The 27,367-nt window shown below is 35.8% G+C and overlaps 1 protein-coding gene across 2 annotated transcripts in view; it reads left to right on the top strand.

The window, feature by feature from the left end:
* Positions 1-27,367, top strand: part of diaph2 (diaphanous-related formin 2) — a 519,741-nt gene that overhangs the window by 333,755 nt on the left and 158,619 nt on the right. For both annotated transcript variants that reach the window (XM_059345604.1, XM_059345603.1), the window contains exons 23-24: positions 4,497-4,736; positions 14,551-14,680. In XM_059345604.1, coding sequence (XP_059201587.1) covers positions 4,497-4,736; positions 14,551-14,680 — 370 coding nt within the window. The remainder of the gene's footprint in view (positions 1-4,496; positions 4,737-14,550; positions 14,681-27,367) is intronic.

Raw genomic sequence — 27,367 nt, 5'->3', positions numbered from 1 at the left:
CCATAATGCATTATGACTGCATTCATAAACACATATAAAGCTTCATGATGCACTATATCAACAGTTATAAATATAGCTTATAATGACTTATAAATCCAAGTGTCTTATGAGTGCTCTTGACTGGTTATAAACTACAGGCTGACTGATGAGGCTTATAATACATTACAACTACTCATACCCCTCTATACACACACCTCAACAATCAATTGTTATAAGGACTCATAGGATGCCATAAGTATAAATAAATGATCAATGTATGCTTTAAGTAAAGTGAGGTTCATATAGACGCATCTATAATGCAGTATAGCTAATCATGATGTTTCATTGTTGGCGTTAAGTAAAGTGTAACACATTTTCATGCATTTAAAAGAAGCTATGCTGCATCATAAGTCATTATTTATACTTATGGCATCCTATGAGTCCTTATAACAATCGATTGTTGAGGTGTGTGTATAGAGGGGTATGAGTAGTTGTTGGGATTGGATTTATAAGTCATTATAAGCTATATTTATAACTGTTGATATAGTGCATCATGAAGCTTTATATGTGTTTATGAGTGCAGTCATAATGCATTATGATTGATTATAATGAGCATTATAATTCACTACGAATGCGCTCATAATGCACTATAGATGTAGTCTTCATAGAAAGTGTTACCAAAATTAGTATTGAAGAAGTGTTAAAAAAAATCTAAATATACATCAGAATTGTATGTTCAGTTTCAGTCAATTGCTGATCATTGAAATATATGTATTTTTTTTAAATAATAACACATTTTGGAAATAACCACAGGCATTGATTTCTTTCATTATATGTGTTGTAATGATTTGTGCATATTTGACAACATTTATGCTGACACCAATATTTATGAGATAGGCAAATATATGTTATTGATAATAACCTGATTTGAGCATTAAACTCATAATTTATTTCATTCTATTGTTATTTTTATGGTAAAAATGTCTTTATTTATGTAAAGCAAAACACAAAATTACCAGTGACAATTAAAAATATAAAAATAGAATGGAATATCACATATCAGTAAGGCTCTCAGGCATTTTGTATTGCTTTTAAATATTTGTTTGCCTGTGCATTAAATTAATTCCTTCTGATTCACTGCAAATATAGGCATTACTTACCTTTCCCTCCTGTTGTGCGTCTTTTATTAAGACATCCTCTTCAAATCAGCATGTCGTTAATTAGCAATTAATTCATTTTTATAATAGTTTAAAGACTGTAACATCTCATATGGACTAAAAATCAGGACTAAAAACACTATTAAACAAAAACTATAAACACTAAAAACTGCAGCGTACTTTTAACTTTAACACTTATCTGCTCTACTCTACTGCCCTTACTTTTTAACTACACAATGTTTGACTTGTGCTTTTTATTATTTTATCTCTTTTCTCATCCTGCTGCATCTTATTTTATCTTATTTATATTTTTAGTTCTATTTCCCTGTTTTAATTGACTGTTTTTGCTGTTTTAACCCTTTGATGCACAACATGGGTCTAAAGTGACCAGACAGAGTTTTTATATTCTGTATCTTTGCAATAAATTAATTTCATCATTCAGTATTCCAGGCTCCTCAATGAACTTGTTTTTGATCATAATACATTCTAATATTTTGTTTTCATTTCTTACTTTTTGAATAAAAAACCTTTCTGTATCACTAATTTGAAAAAAAAATGAAAAATGGAAATAATGATCTGTTCTCATAAAAAAAAAAAAAAGGTATTCAAATACACAGCCAGCATGAAATAATGGGAAATTAATGCGGGTCATTTTGATCCATATTGTGCATTAAAAGGTGTTTATATATGTTGTGCATCAAAGGGTTAATGTGTATGTAAAGCACTTTGAATTACCCTGAGTTGAATTGTGCTATACAAATAAACTTGCCTTGCCTCATATGTATTTCAGCAAGATTTGTATAAAAACTTTCTGCACATTTTCCTGAAAATGAGCCTTTAAAATGTGAAAGGGACAACATTGAAACAGGTGCATGTCCTCTGTGTGAAGGACACCTGAGTCATTCAGAAACCTGCTCCCACTCTAATCCTGCACGGTTTCAACTTGACCCGCTACCTTTTCACACTGACCTCTGTTCTTTCTGGAGTCCGACCTCTAACGGAGAGCGTCTGGATAGACAGAGGTGTATTGTAATCAGTTGTAGGAGAAGGGAAGTACATCATCAAGCTGTTCTGACCTTTCCACTTAGTTACAGCTGTAATTACTTTTTAATTAACTGCTCTCACCATCCATTTACCAAGTGAATACCCAGCACTTTAAGCAACTGTAAAAGAGAGTGTTATCTTTCAACTTAACTTTACAACAAGATCATAGAGGTACATTACACGGAATTACAAAAGAGATGTTGAATTAGACCCAAGGGTCGCAGATGTGCTCCATCTCCATAGCTATTTTCTTCACTCATTGAAGTTTTTTTTTTACCTATTTCTTTTAGGAGATGTAATGAAGCAGGGGGTGGCAGTTTCCCTCGTGATCTCACCAATTTTGTGATCACATACCTCCCTGCTGATGAAGTAGCTCCTCAATGCAGAGCTATTTAGTTCCCCTGGGAAATAAGCCATGTTCAAGCTTTTCTCTCTGCCAGAGCTGTCACCAACGTGCAAAAGCTCTCATTGTGATTTCACCTTATTGTATACAAATCAATTCAAGTGAGGGAGAAGGACATGTGCTTATGTGGAAGTGAGGTTGGTGTGTGTGTGTGTGTGTGTGTGTGTGTGTGTGTGTTCGGTTGGGTTGTTGACAGACAACTTGCCCATACACATGAATAAATTTGAGCAGTAATGAAACATTATGGGCTGAAGGTTGCCTTGAAGCACAGGATTATGCAGCAATCTGTAGAATTTGTCTGTGGTTGCTGCTTTGCCACATATCTTACAGCCAAAGCCCTATTTGTTTTAATTCCCTCCCATTTTCACAACTATTTTTTCCCGGGCTTCAGCAATTCCACTCCTAAACCCACAGGTATTGATTGAGGCTGTTATAGTATTTATGACAAATTTGTTTAATGGAAGATTCCTTCATCCATATGAAAGTCAGGAGGGAGGCAGGAAAGAGGTTAATCCCATTTGCTAAAGAGGGTAGTTGAGGTTCAGTTCATTAAAACTAGTCACAGCAGTAATTACACTGGAGATTCTACATGACTGTGTAACTTTATAGGATTTAATTTCTGTCTTTGTTCTGCAATGCTATAAAAAGTTACTGGAGGAACTCACATTCTGAAACAATTTTCAAATAACTGAGATTGTGAGCAGCAGAGTTCACGTTGGAGATCCATTATAGTCAAGCTTTTTATGGGTTTATACAGAATATGCGTCTCTGTCTCTCGAGTGCAGTTTGCTTGTCAAGCGAGCCACAACCTGTAGTGTTATCAAGTGCTGCTCTTTATTAAATACATACCTTTTTAAAGGCATATCACATGAATAATGGGGTGATATAATAATGCAGTTAGTGTGGTGACACATTGCACTTTTTTTTCAAGTTCCAGTCGTGTGCCTTTGATATGATGCGTTCTTTATGTGGTTTGATGACAAAGGAGAAAAGTGGATGTTCAATACACATTTGATGCATACCAGCTCGGATTCAATAGAAAACATGGCAGAAGGATCTTATATAGTCGTGACTCAGAGCCAGCTATTCTTGTACACTGAAAGTTCCTAAAGCAATACAAGAATTTATTCATTTATGATCAGCCTGTCAACACAGAAGAGACGGCTTCATCAAGTTTGACACTGCAGACGTAAGAGCTGCTCCTGAAATACACACATTCCTAACTATTATGTTTGTCCAACACATTATAATGAAAAGAGCATGCCTCTTAACACGTATGTGCAGGTCTGTGTGTGAGCACTATAGCAACACAACCGAGTTAAAAGTTATTATGGTTTTATTGCTGATTATTGCACATAATGATTCAGATTCAGATTCAGATTTGACTTTATTAATCCCACAGTGGTGAAATTTCTTTGTTACAGCCGCAAAGTTTCACACAATTAAGATAAAGATAAAAAATAAACAATCTAAGAAAAAGACATATTAACAATATACAAGTATACAATAATAATAATAGTAATAATATACTATATACAACTAAGTGCAAATTTAAGTGGAGAAATGTGCAGAGTGCAGATTTATGCAAAAATGTTCAGGTTGTGTTGGTGTTGTACAGTCTTATGGCAGCTGGAATGAATGCACAGAATATTGGTGTTTATTTTGAAAAGAATTTCCAGTGGTTGCGGTGACCATGTTAGGTTGCAGCATTCCCAGAAGAGCTGGCAAAAATAAGTGCACGAAATTGAAAAAAAAAAAAAAAGAACCACAGAGATGTTAGACTTTCATTTAGCTGAACATGTGCTCTTGGATCGTCTGCACTGCACAATTGTTGCAAAGGCCTTGTTTACTTGTTTATACATAATGCAAACTACTCCCACATGTTTCTTTTTCTTTTCCATTCAACTCCTCAGATGAGTTCAGTAAAACTCCTACGACCACGTCTCAACGGCATTCTGTTCAAGCTGACGTTTGAGGAGCAGGTGAACAACATCCGGCCAGACATCATGAACGTGACGTTCGCCTGTGAGGAGGTGAAGAAGAGCGAAGGCTTGAGCAAACTGCTGGAGTTGGTGCTGCTGGTTGGCAATTACATGAACGCCGGCTCGAGGAACGCCCAGACGTTTGGTTTCAACATCAGCTTCCTCTGCAAGGTAAAACACCAGCACACACACACACACCATGTTGTAAAGCAGTAGTTCTCAACCTTTTTGAGTCGCGACCCCCAATTTAACATGCATGTTGTCCGCGAACCCTGCTCACTGAACACAATCTCACACGCACAGTTCAGATCACCCAAAAAAAGGAAACAAAATGACCAAAAAAGAAAAAAAATACCAAAAAAGACACAAAATTACAAAAAAAGACACAAAATGACCAAAAAAAGAAACAAAATGACCAAAAAAAGAAACAAAATTACCAAAAAAAACACAAATTGACTACAAAATGACCAAAAAAGACACAAAATGACCAGAAAAGACACAAAATGACCAAAAAAGACACTAAATGACCAAGAAGACACTAAATGACCAAAAAAGACACTAAATGACCAAAAAAGACACAAAATGACCAAAAAAAGACACAAAATGACCCAAAAAAGATAAAAAAAATACCAAAAAAGACACAAAATGGCTAAAAAAAAGACACAAAATGACCAAAAAAGACACAAAATGACAACAAAAAAGACATTAAACGACCAAAAACACATTAACACATGAACACTTTAACACAGTGGAGACAGAGCTGACTTCCAAAATGATTTGGCGACCCCCAGAAATCATCTCGCGACCCCAGTTGGGGTCCCGACCCCAAGGTTGAGAATAGCTGTTGTAAAGAATGTCCCATGCAAGAACTGACATTAACAGAAAAGGTGAACATGATTGTAACTGCTTCCAAATGATTATTTTTTTCATGTTTGTCCAAAGCAACATACAAAAAAGTTTAAATCCAAGTCAGAGAATAAGTGTCATGACTATGTTCTACCTGACAGAAGAGCAAGTAAATGTGCATAGCAAATTATATATATAGAGAGAAAGAGGGACAGAGACGATATTATGTGAGTAAATATTCTTCAGAGTCCCAACAGATCCCTAAAAAGCACAGTGAATTAATTAATCTAAAAATAAGACTTTGATTAATAAATTGAAATGAATAAATAAATATTTCAAAAGTGCTAAAATGCTAATTGTTTTTTTTTCTGATGTTGCAAAATCTCAAAATAAGTAACTCTAAAAAAAAATGTGTTTACCAAATTGCTGTCACATTTTCATCATCATCATCATCATCATCTTCTTCATCATCAGAGTTTCTCCAGAAAATTATTAATGCTTGGGTAAGGACAACAAGTGGATTTCTGCGAGTCAGGCATACTGTGGCAGTTGTTTGTTTTTTCAAAATTTGAAGTAGGTAATCCATCATCCACCTGAAATAATTTCATGTTATAATTAACATTTGCACATAATATTCCTTAACCCTAAGTAACAGGGTTGGTCGAGGGTTGTTTTCTATTGTAAAGTTGGCTTAAAATATATTTCAGAATGGCATAAAAAATAGGAACTTTTAAATCTAATTCATCTTAAGCTATAGGAACCCTCATTCACTCATGGAAGAGGTCTTTAAGACTGAGATTAGGTATTTTATTCACACAAAAAGAGTCACACAAAATACATTTCTTGCCTCAGAGTGACCGTAGGATACATACGTCATCATCCTACATTGATGATCTTTATAAGTCCAACTAAACATACAAAAGTAGTAAAAAATCTGCATATTTTATCTACTGTTGATGCATTATACATTTGTCTGACAGTGATTGGGATTTAACTGTATCATGTTTGGACAGTACACACTGAGATGCATATCACTCTGAGTCAGAGCGGCCCTGACTTCCTCTAATGTTGCTCTCAGGAAGCAGAGACGTGTTCACAGGATTCTTCTGTCACATTAGAAAAGGTGGTTCAACAGCTGCGGGAGTCGTGGCATTTATTCATGCCTCTTTGAGCGTGCCTCAAAGTACTTTACAGAGACAAGATCTTCTAAAAATCTACGGCAGCTATCAAATGAAAAATGTTTCAGTACAACAAATATCAGAAGCAAGATGAGGCGTCGAGCTCAGTGGAACTTGAGCCAGAAAAAGGCAGCGCCGGCGTCCACTGCCAGGTAAAATCACAGCATGCAAAGGTGTGAAAGAGAGGACTGGCAGCCATGCACACACAGCTATACTGAGCACAAGCAAGCGCTTGTATCAGACCTGCTCAGATACACACATTCACACATGTACACACACACACACACACACACACACACAGACAGACATCAAGCAGCCAGAGAGACAAGAGGCTTTCCTATACTGACAGGAAGAGTCCTTAAGCAGCAATGTAGGCAAAGCTAGAGGAAGTAAGCATTGCATTTCTAATAGTACTGAAATCAGAAGAGAAAGGTAGCTCTAAAAATAGTTATTTGCAATTTGAAAGTTGATATTTTCATTTAAAATGACCGAACAGCAAGTAAGTGTCTGACTACAGCATCTCGTAACATCAGACACTTTCTGTCTGCACTGAATCCATTAAATATGCACTTTTGTTCTGCATGGTAACAAACCACGTTCCTATCCGGTGTCCTCCAGATCAGACTGGAAACTAAAAGAATGATTGTCTGTAATATTGCATACATACAGTGGTTTTGGTAACACTTTACAATAACCAACTAAGTGATGTTTATAGATGGTTTATAGACCAGTTATTAACCATTTACAAAGTGCTATCCATATTTAATCTTTAAATGTTTTCAACCAATTTCTTAAAGGTATATGAATCATTTCAAAAATCATTAACATACTTACTATGGTGTTAAAATGTTATAATCAGTGCAACTAACACTATTAAGAAACAATTAATTATAATTTAATTGTTTGTTAATGATAAAGTAACTATAAACTTATATAAATATACCATCTATTTGCCATTTATAAATTATTTAGTCAGTTAAACATTAATAAATTATGTATTTACCATTATAAATGGCCTATACACGGTTTATAAATGATGAATAAACATTAATAAACTATATGTTTACCATTTATAAATGATGGTTATTGTAAAGTGTTACCGTGGTTTTTAATGTAATGTGACTCACAGGTGGTCATATAATTTGTGTTTTTGACAAACTCCTAGCAACATCACTACATGCATGTATACATTTCCTCAACAACCCTTTTTCTAGGACAACCATTTATTCATCTCTAAATTCACATTTAGTTGGGTTTTTCTTTTTTAATTAGATGTTTTGTATGAGTGAGGGTCAAGTTGTCCACATACACAGCACTTCAAAACTAAACAAATAAATTAGAAATAGTTGATCATCAGCCAAGTTGCCCTAAATGTTCAACTTTCTATCATACCAACTGCTTACAGGATAAAGATCCAGCAAAAACATGTATATCTACAAAATATCAACAGCATGTCAACAAATTAGGATTTCATTGAGAGCCAAAAAATCACTTTGTTGTCTTGTTTCTTTAAAGTAGCTTTGGCACTGTGGGGCCGTGCAGCATAGGCAGCAGTAGTCAGTGTCGTATCTAATTGATGATGAGAATACTTATTGGGCAACCTACACAATGCTTGAAGAACTCATGGGGGATGCTGGAGAGGGGGCAAGCCTCCTCCCAGCGCTGCCTAAGATTGGCAATCAAGCTGTGGGGATAAACAACCAAAATAAGTTGCGGGATCCACGGGAAGCCTGTGAGGTTTTATAACACTTTTTTGTGTGTGAGTCATTATTTTGAAACTCTCTACTGTTCTGTAACAGCGATACAGCTGTTATAAGTAGGGAAAATGGGATTTTGTCATATGGGAAAACTACGTCTGAATGCCAAAAGCCACCGCCTTGCACGCATGTTTGAGGCTCGTGATGTTGCAGGTGTGAAAAGGGCTTTAGTACGGTGAATCCAGTGTGCCTTTCGTATTCCTGCAAGCTGACTGAATCAGTGTGGAGTGTCAGTGTAGAGCCCGGTAATGCCTCAGGGGGCTGATTGGACCATTATAGATGGACAAGGAAAAAAGTCTGCTTTCTCACTTTAGTCAATCAAGTAAATGGCCCCCTGGGTGGCAGGTCTAGGGTACCTAATGGGCTCATCAGGGAGGAGGAGGTTGATGATGGCAGTGAGCAGCCAGGGGAAGGGCATCAACTGACCCACCTTCACCTTCCACCTTCAGCCCTATAGCCCTACTGTCCTGCCAAGGACACCCACATCTCATGGGAGCTGGCTTGGCCACATATATTTCTGCAAGATGAACATCCACTCTGGCTTTACAAGGACATCGGTTAAATGTGGATTTCATGTCAGTTTGGTGTGAAAACATAGCCTGGCTAACACCAGACTAATCTCAAATGAGATCTAGTCTGGGAACCAACCGTTCATTTCTCCGTAGAGGAGGTGTGGTTTACGATCCTCCAGAGCCGTTTATTGGGCGCTTAGAATGTCTATCAAAAGGTTGGTAGCTCTTAGCCAATCAGATCAGTTATACTAGATGACGTAGTAGAGCGACAGAAATGGATGTTTGTTGTGTGTGTGTCTGTGAGAGAGTGTTGCTTGCTGCTTTGCTTCTCCAGTTCTCTCTTTCTGCAAGATTATTTATTTTTACGCTTTATTCCCCCTCATGTCATTCAGCCACACACATCCACTGATTTTATGGGCAATAAACAAGCTGCTGAGGGGCTTCTGGGGGCTCTGCTGTCCCCCGGCTGGTAGCCAGATCACCGGCGTTACAATAGCGGGGCTAATAGCTACCGCTAACGCCGTAACGGTAGCGTAGCGCTACCGCTATTAGCCCCGGTACTGTAACGCCGGTGATCTCGCTACGAGCCGGGGGACATCGGGGCCGCTGAGAGACCTTTCGCCTTTCAACTTTTGCTCTAAACTATTTAAAACACCATCTACAGCTAAAGAGAGTTTCGCGTCTGCTGCAGCCATGTTGGATCTGTAAGAAAACTACAAGCTTCCATCTGCCGAGTGGTACGCGTCATCGTCTTGCCGTCCCTCCCCGCTCTGTGATTGGATCCCTAAAACAGGGCTAAGAAACCTCTCTGGTTTCCAGACCCCTTGGCAGTTCGAAATTAAATTGAGCGCGCAAGGCAGTATGGGTATACCCAGGCTATGTGAAAACAGGAACAAGGGAAGAACTTCTAAAACACGTTAAAGTATGCTGTAGTTTCCGTAGAGAAACATATTGGGTAAATGGTAAAAACCATCTGCTGCATGACTCAAAAACAAAGAAATATTGTCTCTCTTGGGCTCTATCCCTGTCTCGCTGAGGGAAAACACTTTTACAGGCTCTGCTTAATAATTAAAGACCACATGGCAATGATTTGTGCTCAGTTTAAGTTGAGCAGACCAGCCAACTGTTATCATTTGACTGGGTTACTGGGAGTCATCTACCCAATATCACTGTGACCTTGTGGCTTGCTATCATAACATAGTATTTTCCACAACTGCAATTACTGTTGCAATTATCAGAGTTATTATCCACTTCTCTCTACAGCACATGTGTGAATTAAAGGGTTAAAATGTTCCTTGTATTCACAGAAATCATACAGCAGTGGCCTTGTATGCTTCTCTGTTTACAGGATATACTATATGCATGTTTTCTTCCTTTAGTACTATAAAAATGTAACTAGATGAGCATGTATACAATGTGTTTGCCCTGTTCTGCAGCTCCATCTGCAGAAGTTAAATTGAGCAATCAAGGGCCGACAATCCTTCTGTTAGAGCGCGGGTTATATTCCCATCGCCACTTCTTCTGTTAGAAGATAATTACTGTGTTATTTATTTATTTTCTGGATATTTAAGTGGAATTGTGTTTGCTTGTAACATACCTTGCCTCTCTAAATGCTGAATATATCTGAATACATCACACTAACTAGTGGGGGATTTGAAATAACGCTAGCTCAAGGCAATTTATGTTATAAAGATTGAATGATATCATCGTTCAGAATTTGCTTTCAGCAACACAGTAATGAAGCTGCATTTTTCCATCTATTTCAAATGAACAGATTTGTTTGAAGGAGTAGCATTTATATATATTCCACCCAGCTCCCACTATTAAAACGTAATGGGATAAAGCATATTGTAAGCAGTTAGGTTAAAAAATGGCAGCTGTCAAAAGGCATTTTATATAGATGGTGTTAAAGAAAAGATTGAGGTAAAACTCCAGGTAGCTTAAGCTCTTCAACTAGAGCATTTCCAAAGCTTTTGGCGGCCTGACAGTAAAAGCCTTTTTCACTTTTTGCTTTAAGCACAAACTTGAAATGTCCAGGAAAAAGGGATGGACTAGGATTAAAAAGTGGCCCTGCACTTTGACATCAGCAGCTCACTACAACCTGTGCATAGAAACTCCACAGCCCCTGGCACAGTTCTCACGATACCTTAAAGCTGCATTGACTGCAATTCCTGATGTAAAATAGTGTGAAAATAACATCAGCACCTTGGGTTTTATGTAGGATTCCCCCTGCCCTTACAGAGACCCTGAGCAGAATGTGTTACCGCTAGCAACAGCAGCTTCCTGTATCTCAACGTATCTTCTTTAAATACAGACAATTTGCCATATATAGTCTATGTGTTATACATTATCTAAGTTGTTATTTTAATGTGTAATGTACGGTGGCCCTGAAGTGCAAATCATAACGGCAAATCAGGAAACACAACAACAAATCAAGAAACACAACAACAAAACAGAAAACACAACGAAAAATGACTTAACACAACAAAAAAATCAATAAACACGATAAATCAAAAAACACAATGACAAATTACTTAACACAACGAAAAATCAAAAAACAAGACAAATCAAAAAACACAACAACAAAACAGAAAACAACGGCAGTTGTGTTTTCCGATTTGCCATTGTGTTTTTTGATTTGTTGTTGTGTTTTTTGATTTGTTGTTGTGTTTTTTTAAATCAGAAAACACAACAACAAATCAAAAAACACAACAACAAATCAAAAAACACAACGACAAATTACTTAACACAACGAAAAATCAAAAAAAAGCAGTTGTGTTTTTTGATTTGCTGTTGTGTTTCTTGTTTTGTTGTTATGTCCATCTGAAGTGTATTAAATATATAATGTAAATTAAATATTACTTAACATGGTGTTATAATGTTTAATGTTTCCAGACCCACCAAATATTCGTTTTCCTTAAATTAATTATTTAGAAAGGTTATAAGAAAACAACATTTTCTATAAATGACAGAATGGACATTGTTATTTGAATCATTTAATGTAATACAACTGTATAGTTGATTTTGTTATTTCCAAAAACAAATCCTAAATAAGGAAACATTGGTCTTTAACAAATACTGGGACCTAAGAAGACAAAGAAAGTTAAATGAGGCCCATTCTCATGAATTATATATGTTCCAGCAGATTTCAGTTGCACTTTCTATCAGTGTAACAATATTGGAGCAGTTTCAGACTGTAAAGAAAGTGACTTGGTTGCTTCGTTTTGGGTTTGAAACCATAATGAAACCACAAAATAGCCAATTCATGATGAAACAGCTATATATTTAATGTTTATCTTGTGAAAATATGTATAAAAAAGAGAAATGTACATGTAAAATATCCATATTTCCAGACCTTGTAGAAAAAACAGATCCGTTTGAAATGATTAAAACAAGGTTTTTGTCATAAAATCCAGTTTTCTGCTGGAAGATGACAGCAAATTACAGAAGGTCCTCATGCTCTACGAGGACAAACCAAGCAATGCTTCCAATAACACACAGTGCAGGGTAATAATAAGAAGAAACGAAATATGTTGTTCATCAGGCATCTGAGTACCATACAATAATAAAAAAATCAGAAAACAAAGGCTTAAACTACACATCAATGGGTGCTAAAACATAGGAACAAGTCATGAATAGGAAGAGCAATAAAAGGGAATTTATTAGTATTTTGCTTCCTGCATAAGGCCCATTGTTTGTGTTTCATGTTTTATTTTTAAAGCCTCATCAGCTAAAAAAGGTAAGTATGGTCCCAGCCTTGCTTTAAAATTAAAATTGAAAATGATAAGCACTAATTAGACTGTACAAATTATTTCATTACAGTTCTACATATTAAAAGCACAGGTTTGGCTAGAGCACTTAGAGTAGCCTGTTTATGAATTAGTGAATATGCATGCTCTGTGGACTTGGTCCAGTCTTATTATGTCAATGATATTCACCTCACAATGCTAATATGCTCCCAGTTTCATCAGATAATTTTAATGACTGCCTTATTTCCTGAAATCACATGGTTTCTCTGTTCACTGTGAAACCCCACAGTGTGCCCATTCTCATCTCCTGTGTGCACTACATGAGTTCATTCAAAGACACCATTCTGAATTAAATTGATCACTAACACTGTGGACACTATGTGACAATCTAGAGACATTCAGTAAACTAAGAATTATTATCTCAGTAAAAGTGTTTTTCACATCTAACAAGTCCTGAAATTAGTATTATTATTTTTTTTTTTACCTCTCCCAGGTTCCCGTCTCTCTTTATCACATATTACTAATAATAGTTAGCAGATTGGAATCAGCATACCAGAGATGCACCTTTTTTTGCCTGGTAATGGCAGTTTGGGGTATAACAATAAACAAATTAAAATTTAAAATCCATGAAATTAAATTGTGATTACCCAACGTGAGCAAATGATTGATCCTCATCTAATGAAAGTATGTGTGTTTTTGTGTTGTCGGTGTGTGCCGCTATGCTGCCTGTAATTGTTTCAATCCACCATTGCCACATGTGTGCACAGTGTGTGCACAGTGTGTTCCTGAGTGTGTGTGTGTGTGTGTTTGGGTGGGGGGCGCATGCATGTACACACACATGCACATGTGTGGGCATGTCCAACTGCAGGCTGTTTACAGTGCAGATATAGTCAGTAGGAGTACACAGAGGTGGGTTGTGCTAATTAGTTTTCCCAGCATGCCATTCGAACAGCATGGCAATCACAGTGGGGAATGAATATGGAACAAGTTTCCTATGCACTGATGTGGAGACTCAGGCTTCTGTGTATGAACACATGCACACACATACTTGGCAGACACAGTAGTGTACTTTAATTCAAACTTTCCTGCCACACTCTTTTATTCTCAAGTCATTTTATGTGTGTGAACTGTACAGTGTGTGTGTTTGTTTTTCATCTATCTGTAATTAGATGTGAGAGTATGTTTGGTCTCATAATACATTTTTATGTCATCTCCTTTTCATGTACATTGCTTCCCTTCAGACCACTCGTTTGATACTGAAGATTGACAGGGAAGTTAACTGGAGACTTTTTCATGCGGTTGCTTATTATCTTGGTGGCAACATGGTCTCACAGGAATCCGTGGAATAGCCACGGAATCACTCAAATTTCCGTGAAACTGACACAGATTTGGCTACAACGCAAGTTAATGACAGTCATATCCCGTGGCTATTCCATACAAAGTGATTATTTACATTCACTGAGTGAATATTTAGAAAATAAAACATATATTTCTTGCTATAGAAATGACATCAAAATCCATTTTTATGCAGAAACTAAGTCAAAATATTGATTTTTTTTCACTAAAAATGAGAGAACTGTCCGCCATGTTTTTTGTTCTGACCACCGGGACCTTGAAAGTCACGTGACTTGGAACAAACCAATAGGAACAAATATCCATGGAATAGCCACGGGATATGACTGTCTTTAACTTGCATTGTAGCGAAATCCGTGTCAGTTTCACGGAAATTTGAGTGATTCCGTGGCTATTCCACAGATTTTGAGTTAAGCGAATCCGTGGCTATTTCACGGAATCCTGTGAGACCAGGTTCCTTGGTGGCTATTTGCAGTAAAGAAGGCACAAACAGACGTTGCACATTCGACAAATAAATGAGTGTAAACATATGGGTTAATACATTTATTTATTTTAAAGATTCTTTTCTCTCCTTGGTTTTCTCTTTTCAGCTCCGGGACACTAAATCCATCGGCCACAATACAACACTTCTTCATTTCCTCGCTGAGAGGTGTGAAGACACTCACCAAGAGATTTTGGGGTTTCCCGATGAGCTTGAGCATGTGGAGAATGCCAGCAGAGGTATGTCACTATTTCTGTAAAATATTGAGATGATCACATAACATAGTACCTGCACCATGCACATTTTAGAAGTGCCAACATCATCTGGTACTGAGTGCAGCCTGTGAAAGGCGAGGGTTTTTACTGTGAGCCATGTAGTCAGGTGGCTTAGCTAAATAAAGGGGACACGCTGGACAAAAGCACCAAATTTTTTCCACATGCTCTCTATCACCATAGGTTTCAATTTTTGGTAGGAGCCACTTCATCAAGATGGCCGATCCGAGATGGCACCCATATAAAGTCTATGAGAACCAATACATCTTCCAAGCCACTCAGAAGGTCAATCTTGTTGTCAAAATCTACATTTTCTGGGTCCAGGAATCATTTAAAGCTGTTGAGATTATCACTAGATGATTATTTGATCAAATAGAAATGTTCATTTTCACCCAGACTGGTAGGCAACTCGCTTCAAGTGCTGCGGCAGAGAATCCTGAGCTGAAAATGTTTGGAATCTAATAATTATGTAAATACATGGCCAAAATGAACATATGTATTTGATCATCTAGTGATATTCTCAGTAGCTTTAAATTATTCTTTGACCCAGAAAATGTAGATTTTGACACTGAGATTGACCTTCTTAGTGGCTTAGAAGATATACTGGTTCTCATAGATTTTATATGGGTGCCATCTTGATGAATTGGCTCCTACCAAAAATTGAAACCTATAGTGATAGAGAGCATGTGGAAAAAATGTGGTGCTTTTGTCCGACGTGTCCCCTTTCTTCCCAAATCTGGTCCTAAGCCGCCGGACTAATGTGACTATATCCATGAATGATCGGGCTATATTAATTCATTTATTTTAATTTTTTATCCGCACACGTTTTCACCTTTTACTTATCTTTTTCACCCCTTGACGACAGCGAGCACTGTCTCTCTCTGTGACGGGAATAGAGTTGTTTGTCTGACCACACTGTCATTCAGCCTGTCAATAAACTAATTCCACTCTAATTCTATTCTCAAGCATTTGGTGGAATCCCTGCAGGCTTATTTACTTTGTTAGTCGCGTAATTGGTTATTTAATCTAATTCAACTAATTATGCACTTGACTGAGGCTGCCAGCCATTGTGTAAGTGGACTGAATAGTCTTCATGCGCTGTATATATTTAGATTTCTTTCTGCACAAATTTTGAATTATATCAACTTTGTCATTTCATGGAACTGAATTAATCAGGAAGATGCCACTTAATTGACTGAGGACTCAGGAACTATTTAAGGATGCAAAAAAACAGTTTACTGTGGGTACACCATGCTCCTCTTATCTCTCTCATTGATAATCACACAGAATTAAACTGTGTGTTCAATGACGTGCTTTAACAGCAAAGTCAATAGATGTGCTAACACGCAGAGGGAAGGGATAGCATCTCTCATTTTATTTTTTTTTTATTTTCCATGACTCAAACCAGTACTAAGAGGTCAATACAAGGTGTAACAATCAACATAAGTGTAATGTAATGGTAAGAAATACCCTTTTCACAAGTTAGTGTTAAGAAAATATTAAAGAAATAAGGAGCTGGAAGTCATGTAGGTAATAAAAACAAAATAAAAACACACCAAACATTGAGGGAGCGTTTAGCATGGCTGAGGGTTTATTTAACCCTTCTAATACACAACATGGGTCAAAAATGACTCATTCATACAAATTTGATTTAAAATGAAATGACCTACTATAATAACAGTAATTTGTTTCAAATAGTTACTTTCCACACTCGTATATTTTATCACACATACAGTGTATTTGGTAGGTATTCACAGCACTTTAGTTTTTCCACATTTTTTTTATGTTTCAGCCTTATTCCAAAATGTATTAAATTCATTGTTCATTAAAGTTATACACACAATACCCATAATGAAATGTTTGACTCATGTTGTGCATTAGAAGTGTAGTGATACAAAAAGGGTTTTCATTCAAAAAGTAAGAAATGAAAACAAAAAGTGAGGATGTATGATGATCAAAAACAAGTTGATTTAGGAAAACCTGGAATACTGAATGATGAAATTAATTTATTGCAAAGATATAGAAAATTAAAAACTCAGTTGGGTCACTTTAGACCCATGTTGTGCATCAAAGGGTTTAATTACAAATTGAACTGAATTTTTTCAAGGTTTAGACAAGACATAATGCTTCATGAACATGTGAACAAGGGATGCCTCATCTCTATTTGTCACAGAGAGGACTCACATCTGGATACATGCAATATATTTTAGCTTTGGACATATGGGCCCAGTTTGAAGTGCTATCTGACATTAACATATTTAAGTCTTGCTTCCAGACAATCTTAATTTTGTCCGAAGGGGCATGTCTTATATAGTGATCTTATTATTTTTTTTTTTTAAATCTGCACCATTTCAAATCTTCTTTCTCTCTTTTTGTGCTGTTGAGAAATTATTTTCTTGCCACGCTACATATTTTATTTGTTGTTTCATTCCTTATATCTGTCAGTGTCCTTGGCATGTTCAAGCTAGGTAAATGAGAAAAGCTAAAATCTCTGCTGTCAAGCTTCTAAAAATCTATTTTATTAGATTTACTTTGAGGCACAAAGGAACATAGTGACCAGAGGCCATGTGCCGGCCCACTCCATGTCTTTGAAAAGCTTTTACTCTCTGCAGAAACAGTGGAGCATCTTTGAATTATTTACAACAATTTACAGCAATCTTCAGCTCCTCTACCAGCTTTTGGTCCCCATTCCATGTTGTGTTTAGAGTTGGTTCAGTTGACTGCTGAAATTATGTATTGTTATTTATTACATTTTAAATTGATATCATGAAATAGCTTATATTTTTAGAGAAGAATGTGAAAATGTAAATTACATTCACAAGGGCATAAAACCAATGATCTGTTGATCTGTACAAAACAAGACTCAATAGTCTAACAATGGAATAGCCTTCAGTAATGAAAACTTGTTAAAAATCGGAAATTGAATTAAGTCATGTTAGAAATCTAATATAATTTTGGATTGGAATAATTGTGACACCCCTAAAAAAAAGAAGGAAGGTTATTTTTTTAGGTTTAACACTGTGTACTTAATTGTGATGCTCCTACCCTTCAGTTAGACATCCATGATAATGAAATGGCCTAGGCGAACTTTCCAAACTTCCAATTTTGCCTAACAATGAGTGCATTTAATGTGGTGGATTGCTTTGGTCAGTCTATTGCCAGCTACTTACAAAAAAAGTACAAATTCCACCAAATTGCTGAAACTTTTGAGAACTGGCGATAATAAAGACCACTTTCTCATAGTCTTCATTTGTGGTATCGATCTATAGTTAGCCTGCTTAACTCATTTTAAGCAAGACCATGATAGTAAGGAAACAGCCACATCAAAACCAGATATTGACTCCATTTGGGATGCTTCTCTGAGCAGTTTGTGTTGGGGGAAAGAGACATTTTGCGAAAAAGGCTAACTACAGTTAAGATGGTACATGTTAGTCTAATAGAAATGTTGCAAGTTCAGCATCGAATCTCATCCTCTGTCTCCAGCGGTGGAAAGCCTCACGAATGTTTACTCTTGTTTTGTGTCTGTTTATCCTCCTGTGACCCTGCGTCCTCATATGTGGACATTTCATTTTAGGTTTTCTGGACCTTAATACTTAATTCTGCTTAACTATGACCTGTTGTCCTTAGTATTTCACACTCTAGAAAAAGCACAATACATCAATCAGTGTAAAAATCAGATGGCGGCATCTTGGTAAAGTCAATCAGCAGCTTTACCACCCCAAAAAGTGGACCAGGTACAAAAGCTGATCAGATTTTATGGTTAAAACTTGTTTACTTGTGCTTAATAATGTTTGTCGTTCTGTGCAAGTTTGACTATTTTTAGCAATAGCAACAAGCTACGACACTGCTAATCAGGAAGTACTCATTTGAGAACGAATAGACTTTTACTATCAAAGCAAAGCATATTGTTGTGCTTACATGGGTAATAAATCTTGAGTAACAAACCTGTGAAAGGTCTGTGGCCTGCTTGTGATTTCTGATTGTTGATTTTCAGAGGCTTATGGGGGGGGGGCGCGGCTTTAAGGGATGCTGACAGTGATGTGGGGGATTCAAATGTAATCAGATGGCCATCTACAGTAGTTGGAAGTTGTGCAATTAATGTACCTCATTGGTAAGTGCAATCAGGCCTGGATGATTTCCCTATGAAATCATAATTTCCCCTGCCTTGATTTGCTGCTTCAGAATGTCACTCATACAATGCAGATTTTGCAAAAAGAAAAAAAAGTACTGCACCTTGCTTTAATCTGGACACAATTTTTATTTCACCGCCATCCATAAAAAATAATGCCTATATCCCCCATAATAATCCAAAAGATATTTGAGTTTTACAGCAGGCCTTTGCATATTAAATGAAAGATAATTGGTAATTATTGCTAATTGCATCATTGATTATTCCACTTTTTGTCTAGTGGCCTACTTCAGCATTTAGTGATAATGGAAACAGATAGCAATAAAAGCCTGTTTTAGTTATTTTAGTGCCCATATCTATCTCCTCCACACTATCTGTTGGTATTAAATGTATCACTGAAAGGTTTACCTGCAGTGATATAACAATAGTTCCTGCTTGACTAAAAATGTTGCAACTATTTTTTCTTACTGCTTTGACCATGATGTCTTTCACATGTGAACCGTGCAGCCCTGGAGTACTGTGGGTCATTGCAATCAAGAGAAGTTCTGCCATTACCACTTTATTTTTCAACTCTTACCTTGCTACCTCTTACTCTCTCAACGTGCTGATGGCTACATGCGTATAAATACTGTACAAGTATTGGGAAAATCGTTTTTCTTTCCTTTTAAAAGCCAAACATATGATTGTATCAGGTATTACATCAGATATCATTATACGCAGACTAGCCTATGAGCAGAGGAAAGTCTTAATGGAGGTTAGAGGTTAACATTAACTAAGTCCAGCACATAGAGACATTCCTATAAGACACTGCCAATCCCCTTAGATTCAGCCTTTATCAAAAGCCTTTCTGTCAATTCTGTTTAAAATTCACATGATTGTTTAAGGAAGCATGGTTCCAGATTGGCCTAGACCAGTAGTTCTCAACCTTTTTGAGTCGCGACCCCCAATTTAACATGCATGTTGTCCGCGACCCCCGCTCACTGAACAGAATCTCACACGCACAGTTCAGATCACCCAAAAAAGAAACAAAATGACCACAGAAAGACAAAATGAATAAAAAAAGACACAAAATGACCAAAAAAAGACACAAAATGACCAAAAAAAGACACAAAATGGCCCAAAAAGACACAAACTGACCAAAAAAAGACACAAAATGACCAAAAAAGGGAAACAAATTGACCAAAAAAGACAAATTGACCACAAAATGATTAAAAAAAGACACAAAATGATCAAAAAAAGACACAAAATGACCAAAAAAATACACAAAATGACAAAAAAAAACCCACAAAATGACCAAAACACAGAGTTGACTTCCAAAATGATTTGGCGACCCACAGAAATCATCTCGCGACCCCAATTGGGGTCCCGACCCCAAGGTTGAGAATAGCTGGCCTAGACAAAGGGGAGGGCTATGCTTATAATAATGTGGTGTAGATACATGGCTTTATTGAGGTGAAAATATTTTTTTTCTATGTAGTATTATTAAAATGTGTATACTTTGGTATTCATTAAACTTTTAGCAGCTTTGTACAAAATAATTAAACAGGCTATTTGCTGAATTGAGCCTACGCCTATTTTGTTTAAACAGCAAAAACACTGAGACATTTTATAAACACTAAAGTCAATTAATTGTAATTGCCTGATCAGTGTTATCTTATTCTGTATTAGAAGCACAAATGCTTAACAGTAACAGTTTTTATACCACTGGAGCCTTTCAGTGCAAATTTCTCCCCCATTTTCATAGCATACTGTGATAGAAAATGCTTGATAGCCACTTCCTGCCAGCACAAGTACAGTTTTAAAATAAAAAAATTGAGAATGGCTGCTTGTTTACTGGACACAAACTTTATTTCACTAAGATTGTTTGCATGCAATCAACCGCTTCTTTGTTGCAGTGCTGGTGGGGGCACTTTAGGTTTTCTGCTCCAAAAAAAGTCTAGCCAAAACAGAAATAAAATGAGTAATTATCCTGGATCTATTGTACTGTAATACATTATAAGTCACTATGGACAAAGTGCCTGTCAAAGTAATGTAATGTAATGTAATGAGGTCAATCTAGAGCAGCTCTTTGTCTTCACCATGTTTAAAACACTCTTCCTTGTGGTGACATTGCCTCCATCTTAATAACCTCCAACAAGTAGGTTAATAACCACATTATATTAAAAGAAAACATAAATAAATCAACAACTCAGAAGAGTTTGGGCGCTGTTCACAATGTAAATAAAACAATGCAGTAATATGATAATCCTTTTTTTGGACTAATATTTAATAGAAAACTGTATAAAGTCAATATATTTAATGTTTTATTTCATCAAGCTTATGGATATTTATAAAATATTTGATGCCAGCAACACATAAACAACGGAAAGTTAATTAATTATCTTGAAAAATATTGGCAGCAGTAGATTAATTCCCTTTGAAACATTTAAAAAACTACTTTCATGTTCTGCATTTATCATAGAAATACATAATAAGTCCTGAGGCATAAGTTTATTTCAAGGCTTTGAATGTCTAACCTTGAGCCACAGAGAACCTTTATCAAATCCCAAATTAAGATAAAAATGTATTTCAGCATCAACCTCTATTCAACAAGTTTTATTCACCAGAAAGAAAGACAGACACATAATGGTTGATCTGTCTGATCTCGGGTTCGCGAAAGTAAAGAAAATGCTGCTCGACGTTTTCTCATGAAAGCACTGATAGCAGAATGTGGGTTAAAATAAAATCATTGTAACCTGAAAAAACGGACAAGGACATCTTCTCTCAGAGTTTTTCACCAGCAGTACAGCAGCATTTTTTCTCTAGACAGTGAAGAGCTGCTAAAGAGACACCTCTGTCATTCAGAAACTCAAAATCTTTTTAAACGGATACAGCTTGGGAAATATACACTATATTACACTGAGCTTATTGAAGTATGTGTGTCGTACAGCACAATCCCTGACCTTGATGCTGAGTAATGTATCAAGTTTAGTCTTGACAGTGAAACCCGTTCTGAAGATAACAAACGGAAACATCCCACTGTGTCCCAGATCACAAATATTATTTATGATAACACAACATAGTTAAATAAAACTATAAAAACAATCAGGTTATGATAATATAATATACAGTGCTGTATATTATACACTGTAAAAAAATGTCTGTAGATTTTACGGTGAAAAACTGCTAAACCATGACAGTAAAAGACTGTAAAATGATAAATCGGTTAATTCAGTTTCAGTAACAATGAAACACCGTAAATGTATATATCAGCCATATATTTCACAGTTTATTTTTTTGAAAAATACATTACTCCACTGTAAAATACTCTGGCACTGTGTTTGTGACAAAAACATATACTGTAATATTTAATGGTAAAATATTTAATTAATGCAGCATTTAAAACACAAATTGACCACAAAATGATTAAAAAAAGACACAAAATGACCAACAAAGACACAAAATGACTAAAAAAAGACACAAACTGACCAAAAAAAGACACAAAATGACCAAAAAAGGGAAACAAATTGACCAAAAAAGACACAAATTGACCACAAAATGATCAAAAAAAGACACAAAATTACCAAAAAAAGACACAAAATGACTAAAAATAGACCTAGTAGGGCCACCATTGGATCCATAGTAATATTTCCACCAAATATTTTATTAACTGTTTCAAACACTTCCTTCCAGAATGCTTTATATTGGCCTTTTTTGAAGACATCATGGTTGTTGCCTGAAAGATCCTTTCCCCAAATTCAATTCATTTCCTTCCCGTATGATGCCACTTCTGTGTTTATTATTGCCTTTGTATCTAAACTACTACCATATTTTACCGTGAGCTCCATCTCTGTCTGGTAGCCTCTCCTGCTAGCATGTCATCTTTGATCTCTGCTGATAAATCACTCTGAGGGACGGAGGATTTGAAGGAGGAGGGGCTAGCTGAAAGGGGCTCAGACCTCCTCATTGGAAATGAATTCAATTTACATTTTTTCATCTCATCTCCTCCGCCCCCAAAAAAGCATGACAAGTCACCACCTCTGCAAACTGGAGTTGGTATAGATATACAGTATATCCTTCATTTTGAATATTGTTGTGCCATTTTTTGTCTTTTTTCACCATTGTAGTACACAAAGTCGCTCACAAAGCTGGAATAAAGTATTTTTTTTTCTCTTTCCATGAAATTATTGTGTACATATTATCAAAACTTTATTAATCAATCGCTTCCAAACATATCACAATGGAAATGAAACCAGGATTGTTTCTGAAAAAGGCATTATTCCAACTTGATGGGCGACCATGTATTATCTACATGGCATATTTATTAACCTACTATTTGGATTTGTCATTAAATAAGCTCAGGTTAAACATTAATGCTGGCACCAAACAGTAGTGAGACACCAGGTTGACAATACAAAGCAGATTCATTTATATTTTCTATAGTATATATATATAACTATAATAGCTCATTACTGTTTTTTGGCTAATACTGATGGCTTTTTCCTGCTTATTTTGCTGCTTCATGCATTTAATGTGCAGTATGTTTTTAAAACTTTTTTTTTTTTTTCACAAAGCACACATTTACATACATAAAGACTTCACTTTCAAGTTCAAACTCTCATAAAGAGCAAATGGGAAAATAGACTGCATTTGTATAGGGCTTTTATAGTCATACACTTCAATTCAAACACATATTCATATACTGGGGGCCAAGGCTAGGGAGCTATCTTCTTGCCCAAGGATACTTTGACATGCTGTCTGCCGTGGTCAAGGATAGAACCACCAATGAATAGCCATGTTTCCAACCAACTGGTTTATAGTGCATAAACAAAGCTGCTTAACCCTTAATAGAAAACTCATTGAAATACTTGCAAATTCCAAATTTCAACCCTAGAGAATATTGGAGGATATTACATACAGCCAGAATGTGTAAAAAAAACAACATACGGACCCGAATCTGGGAGAAAACAGTTGCAGATTTATGAGAAAAAAAGTGGAAAAAAAGCAACTTTTTTCGCACAGATTTGCAATGTTGAATCTCTTAAATCTGCAACTTTTCTTCTTGTAGATTTGCCACTTTAATCTAGTAAATTTTCAACTTTTTTCTCTAAATATTTATTCATACTTGGCCCTAATATCCTCATACAGGTCATTGAAGAATAACTGTTTGTACGACTGTTTCTTGACGATTTTTTTTCTAAATTTTTCATTTTTAAATTGGAGGTTGAGGTCAATTGAGTTAATATTATGATATTTTTGTCATACTAATTGGTCAGATGTCATGGTGTCACTGTCTGTGACGTAGCCTGATCTTTGCTGATTAGCTGGAATAAATCCATGTGGTTCTACGACCAAACAGAGAGACATGGGGACCCAGTTAGATATCCACTGAAGTTACCAAATATACACTGAAAAAAGAACCAACTTAATTGAATTGTTTCATTTGGTAACACCTAAATGAATTAAGTTCTTTCAAATTAATTTAAAATCAGTTGTGTTAATCTAACTTATTAATTTAATTTGAAATAACTTAATTCATTTAGGTGTTACCAAATGAAACAATTCAATTAAGTTGGTTCAACTATTTTCTTTTTTCAATGAAGTTCTTCACCTGATAAAGGGTTAAAGATCAGAAGATAGCAATGTTATGTGTTGCTTTAGGCTCATCCATCAGTAAACAGTAGAGGAAAAAACAACAACAAAAAAGAGTTTGCTAATCGGACAACTTTGGCCACCCATGAGAGAAAATGTAGAGAAAATGTCTTCAGGTTTTGGATTCAACTGAGCAACTTCCTGTTCTTTCATGTCATCAGAAACAGCTGATCAGTCATGTAAGTTAAATGTTCAATATGTCAGAACTTATTTGGAAAAATAATTCCGTTATCCTGTTTAGCTCATTAACTATTTCGGTAACACTTTACAATAACCATCTAAATGATGTTTATAGATAGTTTATAAACCAATTATTATTAACCATTTACAAAATTCTATACATATTTAATCTTTAAATGTTTTCAATCAATTTCTTAAAGGTATAAGAATCATTTTGAAATAATTTACATACTTAATATGGTGTTAAAAATGTTATAATGAGTGTAAAGCTATTAATAAACTAATAATTATGTTTGTTTATGGTAAAGTAATCTATTTGGCATTTATAAATTATAGTTCAACATTATTACATTTTCTATTCACCATTCTAAATGGCCTATATACGGTTTATAAATGATGATTAAACATTAATAAACTATCTGTTTACCATTTATAAATGGTCTATTTACCATCTATACATGATGGTTATTGTAAAGTGTTACCACTATTTTTTTTGCAAAAGACAAATAACAACCTCAAGGTAGCATGAAAACTTTTATGCATATTTTTGAAAGTTTTATCGAATTTTTGTGATTCCATCAAGCTTTTCCCATGTGAATCTTCAAAATGCGCATAGAAACACAACTAGGGCTCTACCATCAACCTGAATGTCTCGATTGATTTCCAGATTAGCTTCCATACCACAAACTTCTTATTCTGTTTATTGTTTTCAATGGTTCATTTCACCAGTCTTACTAAAATATTAAACGCAACCCTGGAATAAGAGTTGCAATCGATACTTATCATATATGCTATACACTGTATATATGGCTTGTTAATTTGCATCTCCATTTTTATTTATACACTCACTCTAGCTCACTTCTCTCACTATATTCTTGGGAATATCATTGAAGCGTGTATTGATTAACACATTTTAAGAATCTGCTCTTGTTCATGAACTGTTTATAAACTGCATATGTGTTCATTCATGAATGTACTATTGAGACAGTAACCATTTGAAATGTAGTCATAGAATCCACTATTTTCATACCCCTGACCTCATCGTAATAGCAGCGGCAAAGCCTTGAGAGAAGTGTCATTGGCCAATTTGCCTTGTTAAATCCCCCCCAGAGATGAATATGTGGGGCCTGACAATGGGAACTAAGTCTGTGTGGTGATTCCACTCAATCAGTGGTGCACTGACAATCTGTCTTGACAATCCGGGAAAAGAGGAAATATGACACAAATGTTCTCATAAATCTATTTAGTATAAGGCATAGCCAAGGGCAAAGTACTTTGGAGCCTGTGAGAGAGAAAATGGAGAATGAGGGTAGAAAAAAAAAGATGAACTCTGAGGATATTAATACCGCTGTGAATATATCTATTATCCACATTCATTTCAAGGCACTGCAGCATAATAAAGCAGTGCCCATTTCCCATTTAAACTCATAGCTGTGCTTGGCTCTGTATTACGTAGACAAAATGCCTTTCTGGATGGGGTGGAACACAGAAGGGATCATTTGTCTTTTGGTTTCAATGGAGTTGCAGGAAATCATGGAGCTGAGAAGATATTCCCTCATGCCAGTCCGGGGAGGGTCTTACTAAAATCAGCTGCAGAAGCTTGATGAAGAATTGGCGTAATTCAAGCCACACACTTAAGTACTACTACTTTTTGCTAAAGAGATGTTTGTCTTTGAAAGGAACTCAAGATCCAAGATTTACATACTTTGCACTGATAATTTATTTCACAGCTGGCGTGTCGGCTCACAGTTTTAAGAGATTGACTACAGGGGAGAAAGTGAGAAAAAAAAATTGTTTTTAAGGTTTTTTGGAACATTTTGAAATGACCTCACTAACAGCTGGGCTGTCTTAGCAAAGAGGTGTTGTGGTATTTGTGTTGGAAGTGTGTTAGTAACTCACTTTTTCATATTTATTATTTCTATCACATTGTATGAATGTAGTCATTCCATTGAAACATATGTTATTTATTCATTCGATTAGTGCAGTTTTGTTTTAAAATCTAGGTTTTCGAAATGTTTGGGCACACACACACACACACACACACACACACACACACACACACACACACAGAGGTCTTTCTCATTTTTATTTTATTAGACTGCAGAGGAACAAAGAATTGGGTTTGCACCAGCTTGATTATGACCACTGTTTGTGCCTGTATCACTTCATCTTAATATAATGTTGGAAGCATAAATTATTAATTCTATTTATAATAGTTATAATAATATCAACAATGTTTGAACTACTCTTGAATTCAAATACCAATCCCAGAAGAAACAGTGAAAAGCTATTCATTTATATGCAGCGCTGCCTGTTTGACCTAAATTATCATTCAGGATGTCATCTGCTTGCTTGGCAACCTTCCTAATTTTCCCAGAAGACTTCTGATTTTAATAACTCTTTCCCAGTGACCCTCATGGTGCCATATTCCCAATATCCGAATGTTGATCACAATCTGAAATACATCATGTTAATTTTCTATTCACATCAATTCATATTCACACAAAAAAGGTTGTACCTTCATTGCTATTTTTTAAGTAAGTTTCTAATTAGCGACAGTGTATTGTACTAGGCTCTATGATAATGTCGAGCCATATAAACCTATGAACTGAACGTTTTATTGCAAATGTACACAACTCTACAATTTTAGACCTTATTATCTAGTCACCCTGGATGATAACAGCGACAACCTAAAGCCAATGAGAGCGAGATAT

The sequence above is a fragment of the Centropristis striata genome, chromosome 12, assembly GCF_030273125.1.
Source record: "Centropristis striata isolate RG_2023a ecotype Rhode Island chromosome 12, C.striata_1.0, whole genome shotgun sequence".
Taxonomy (NCBI): Eukaryota; Metazoa; Chordata; class Actinopteri; order Perciformes; family Serranidae; genus Centropristis; species Centropristis striata.
This window is presented reverse-complemented; position numbering and strand designations above follow the sequence as displayed.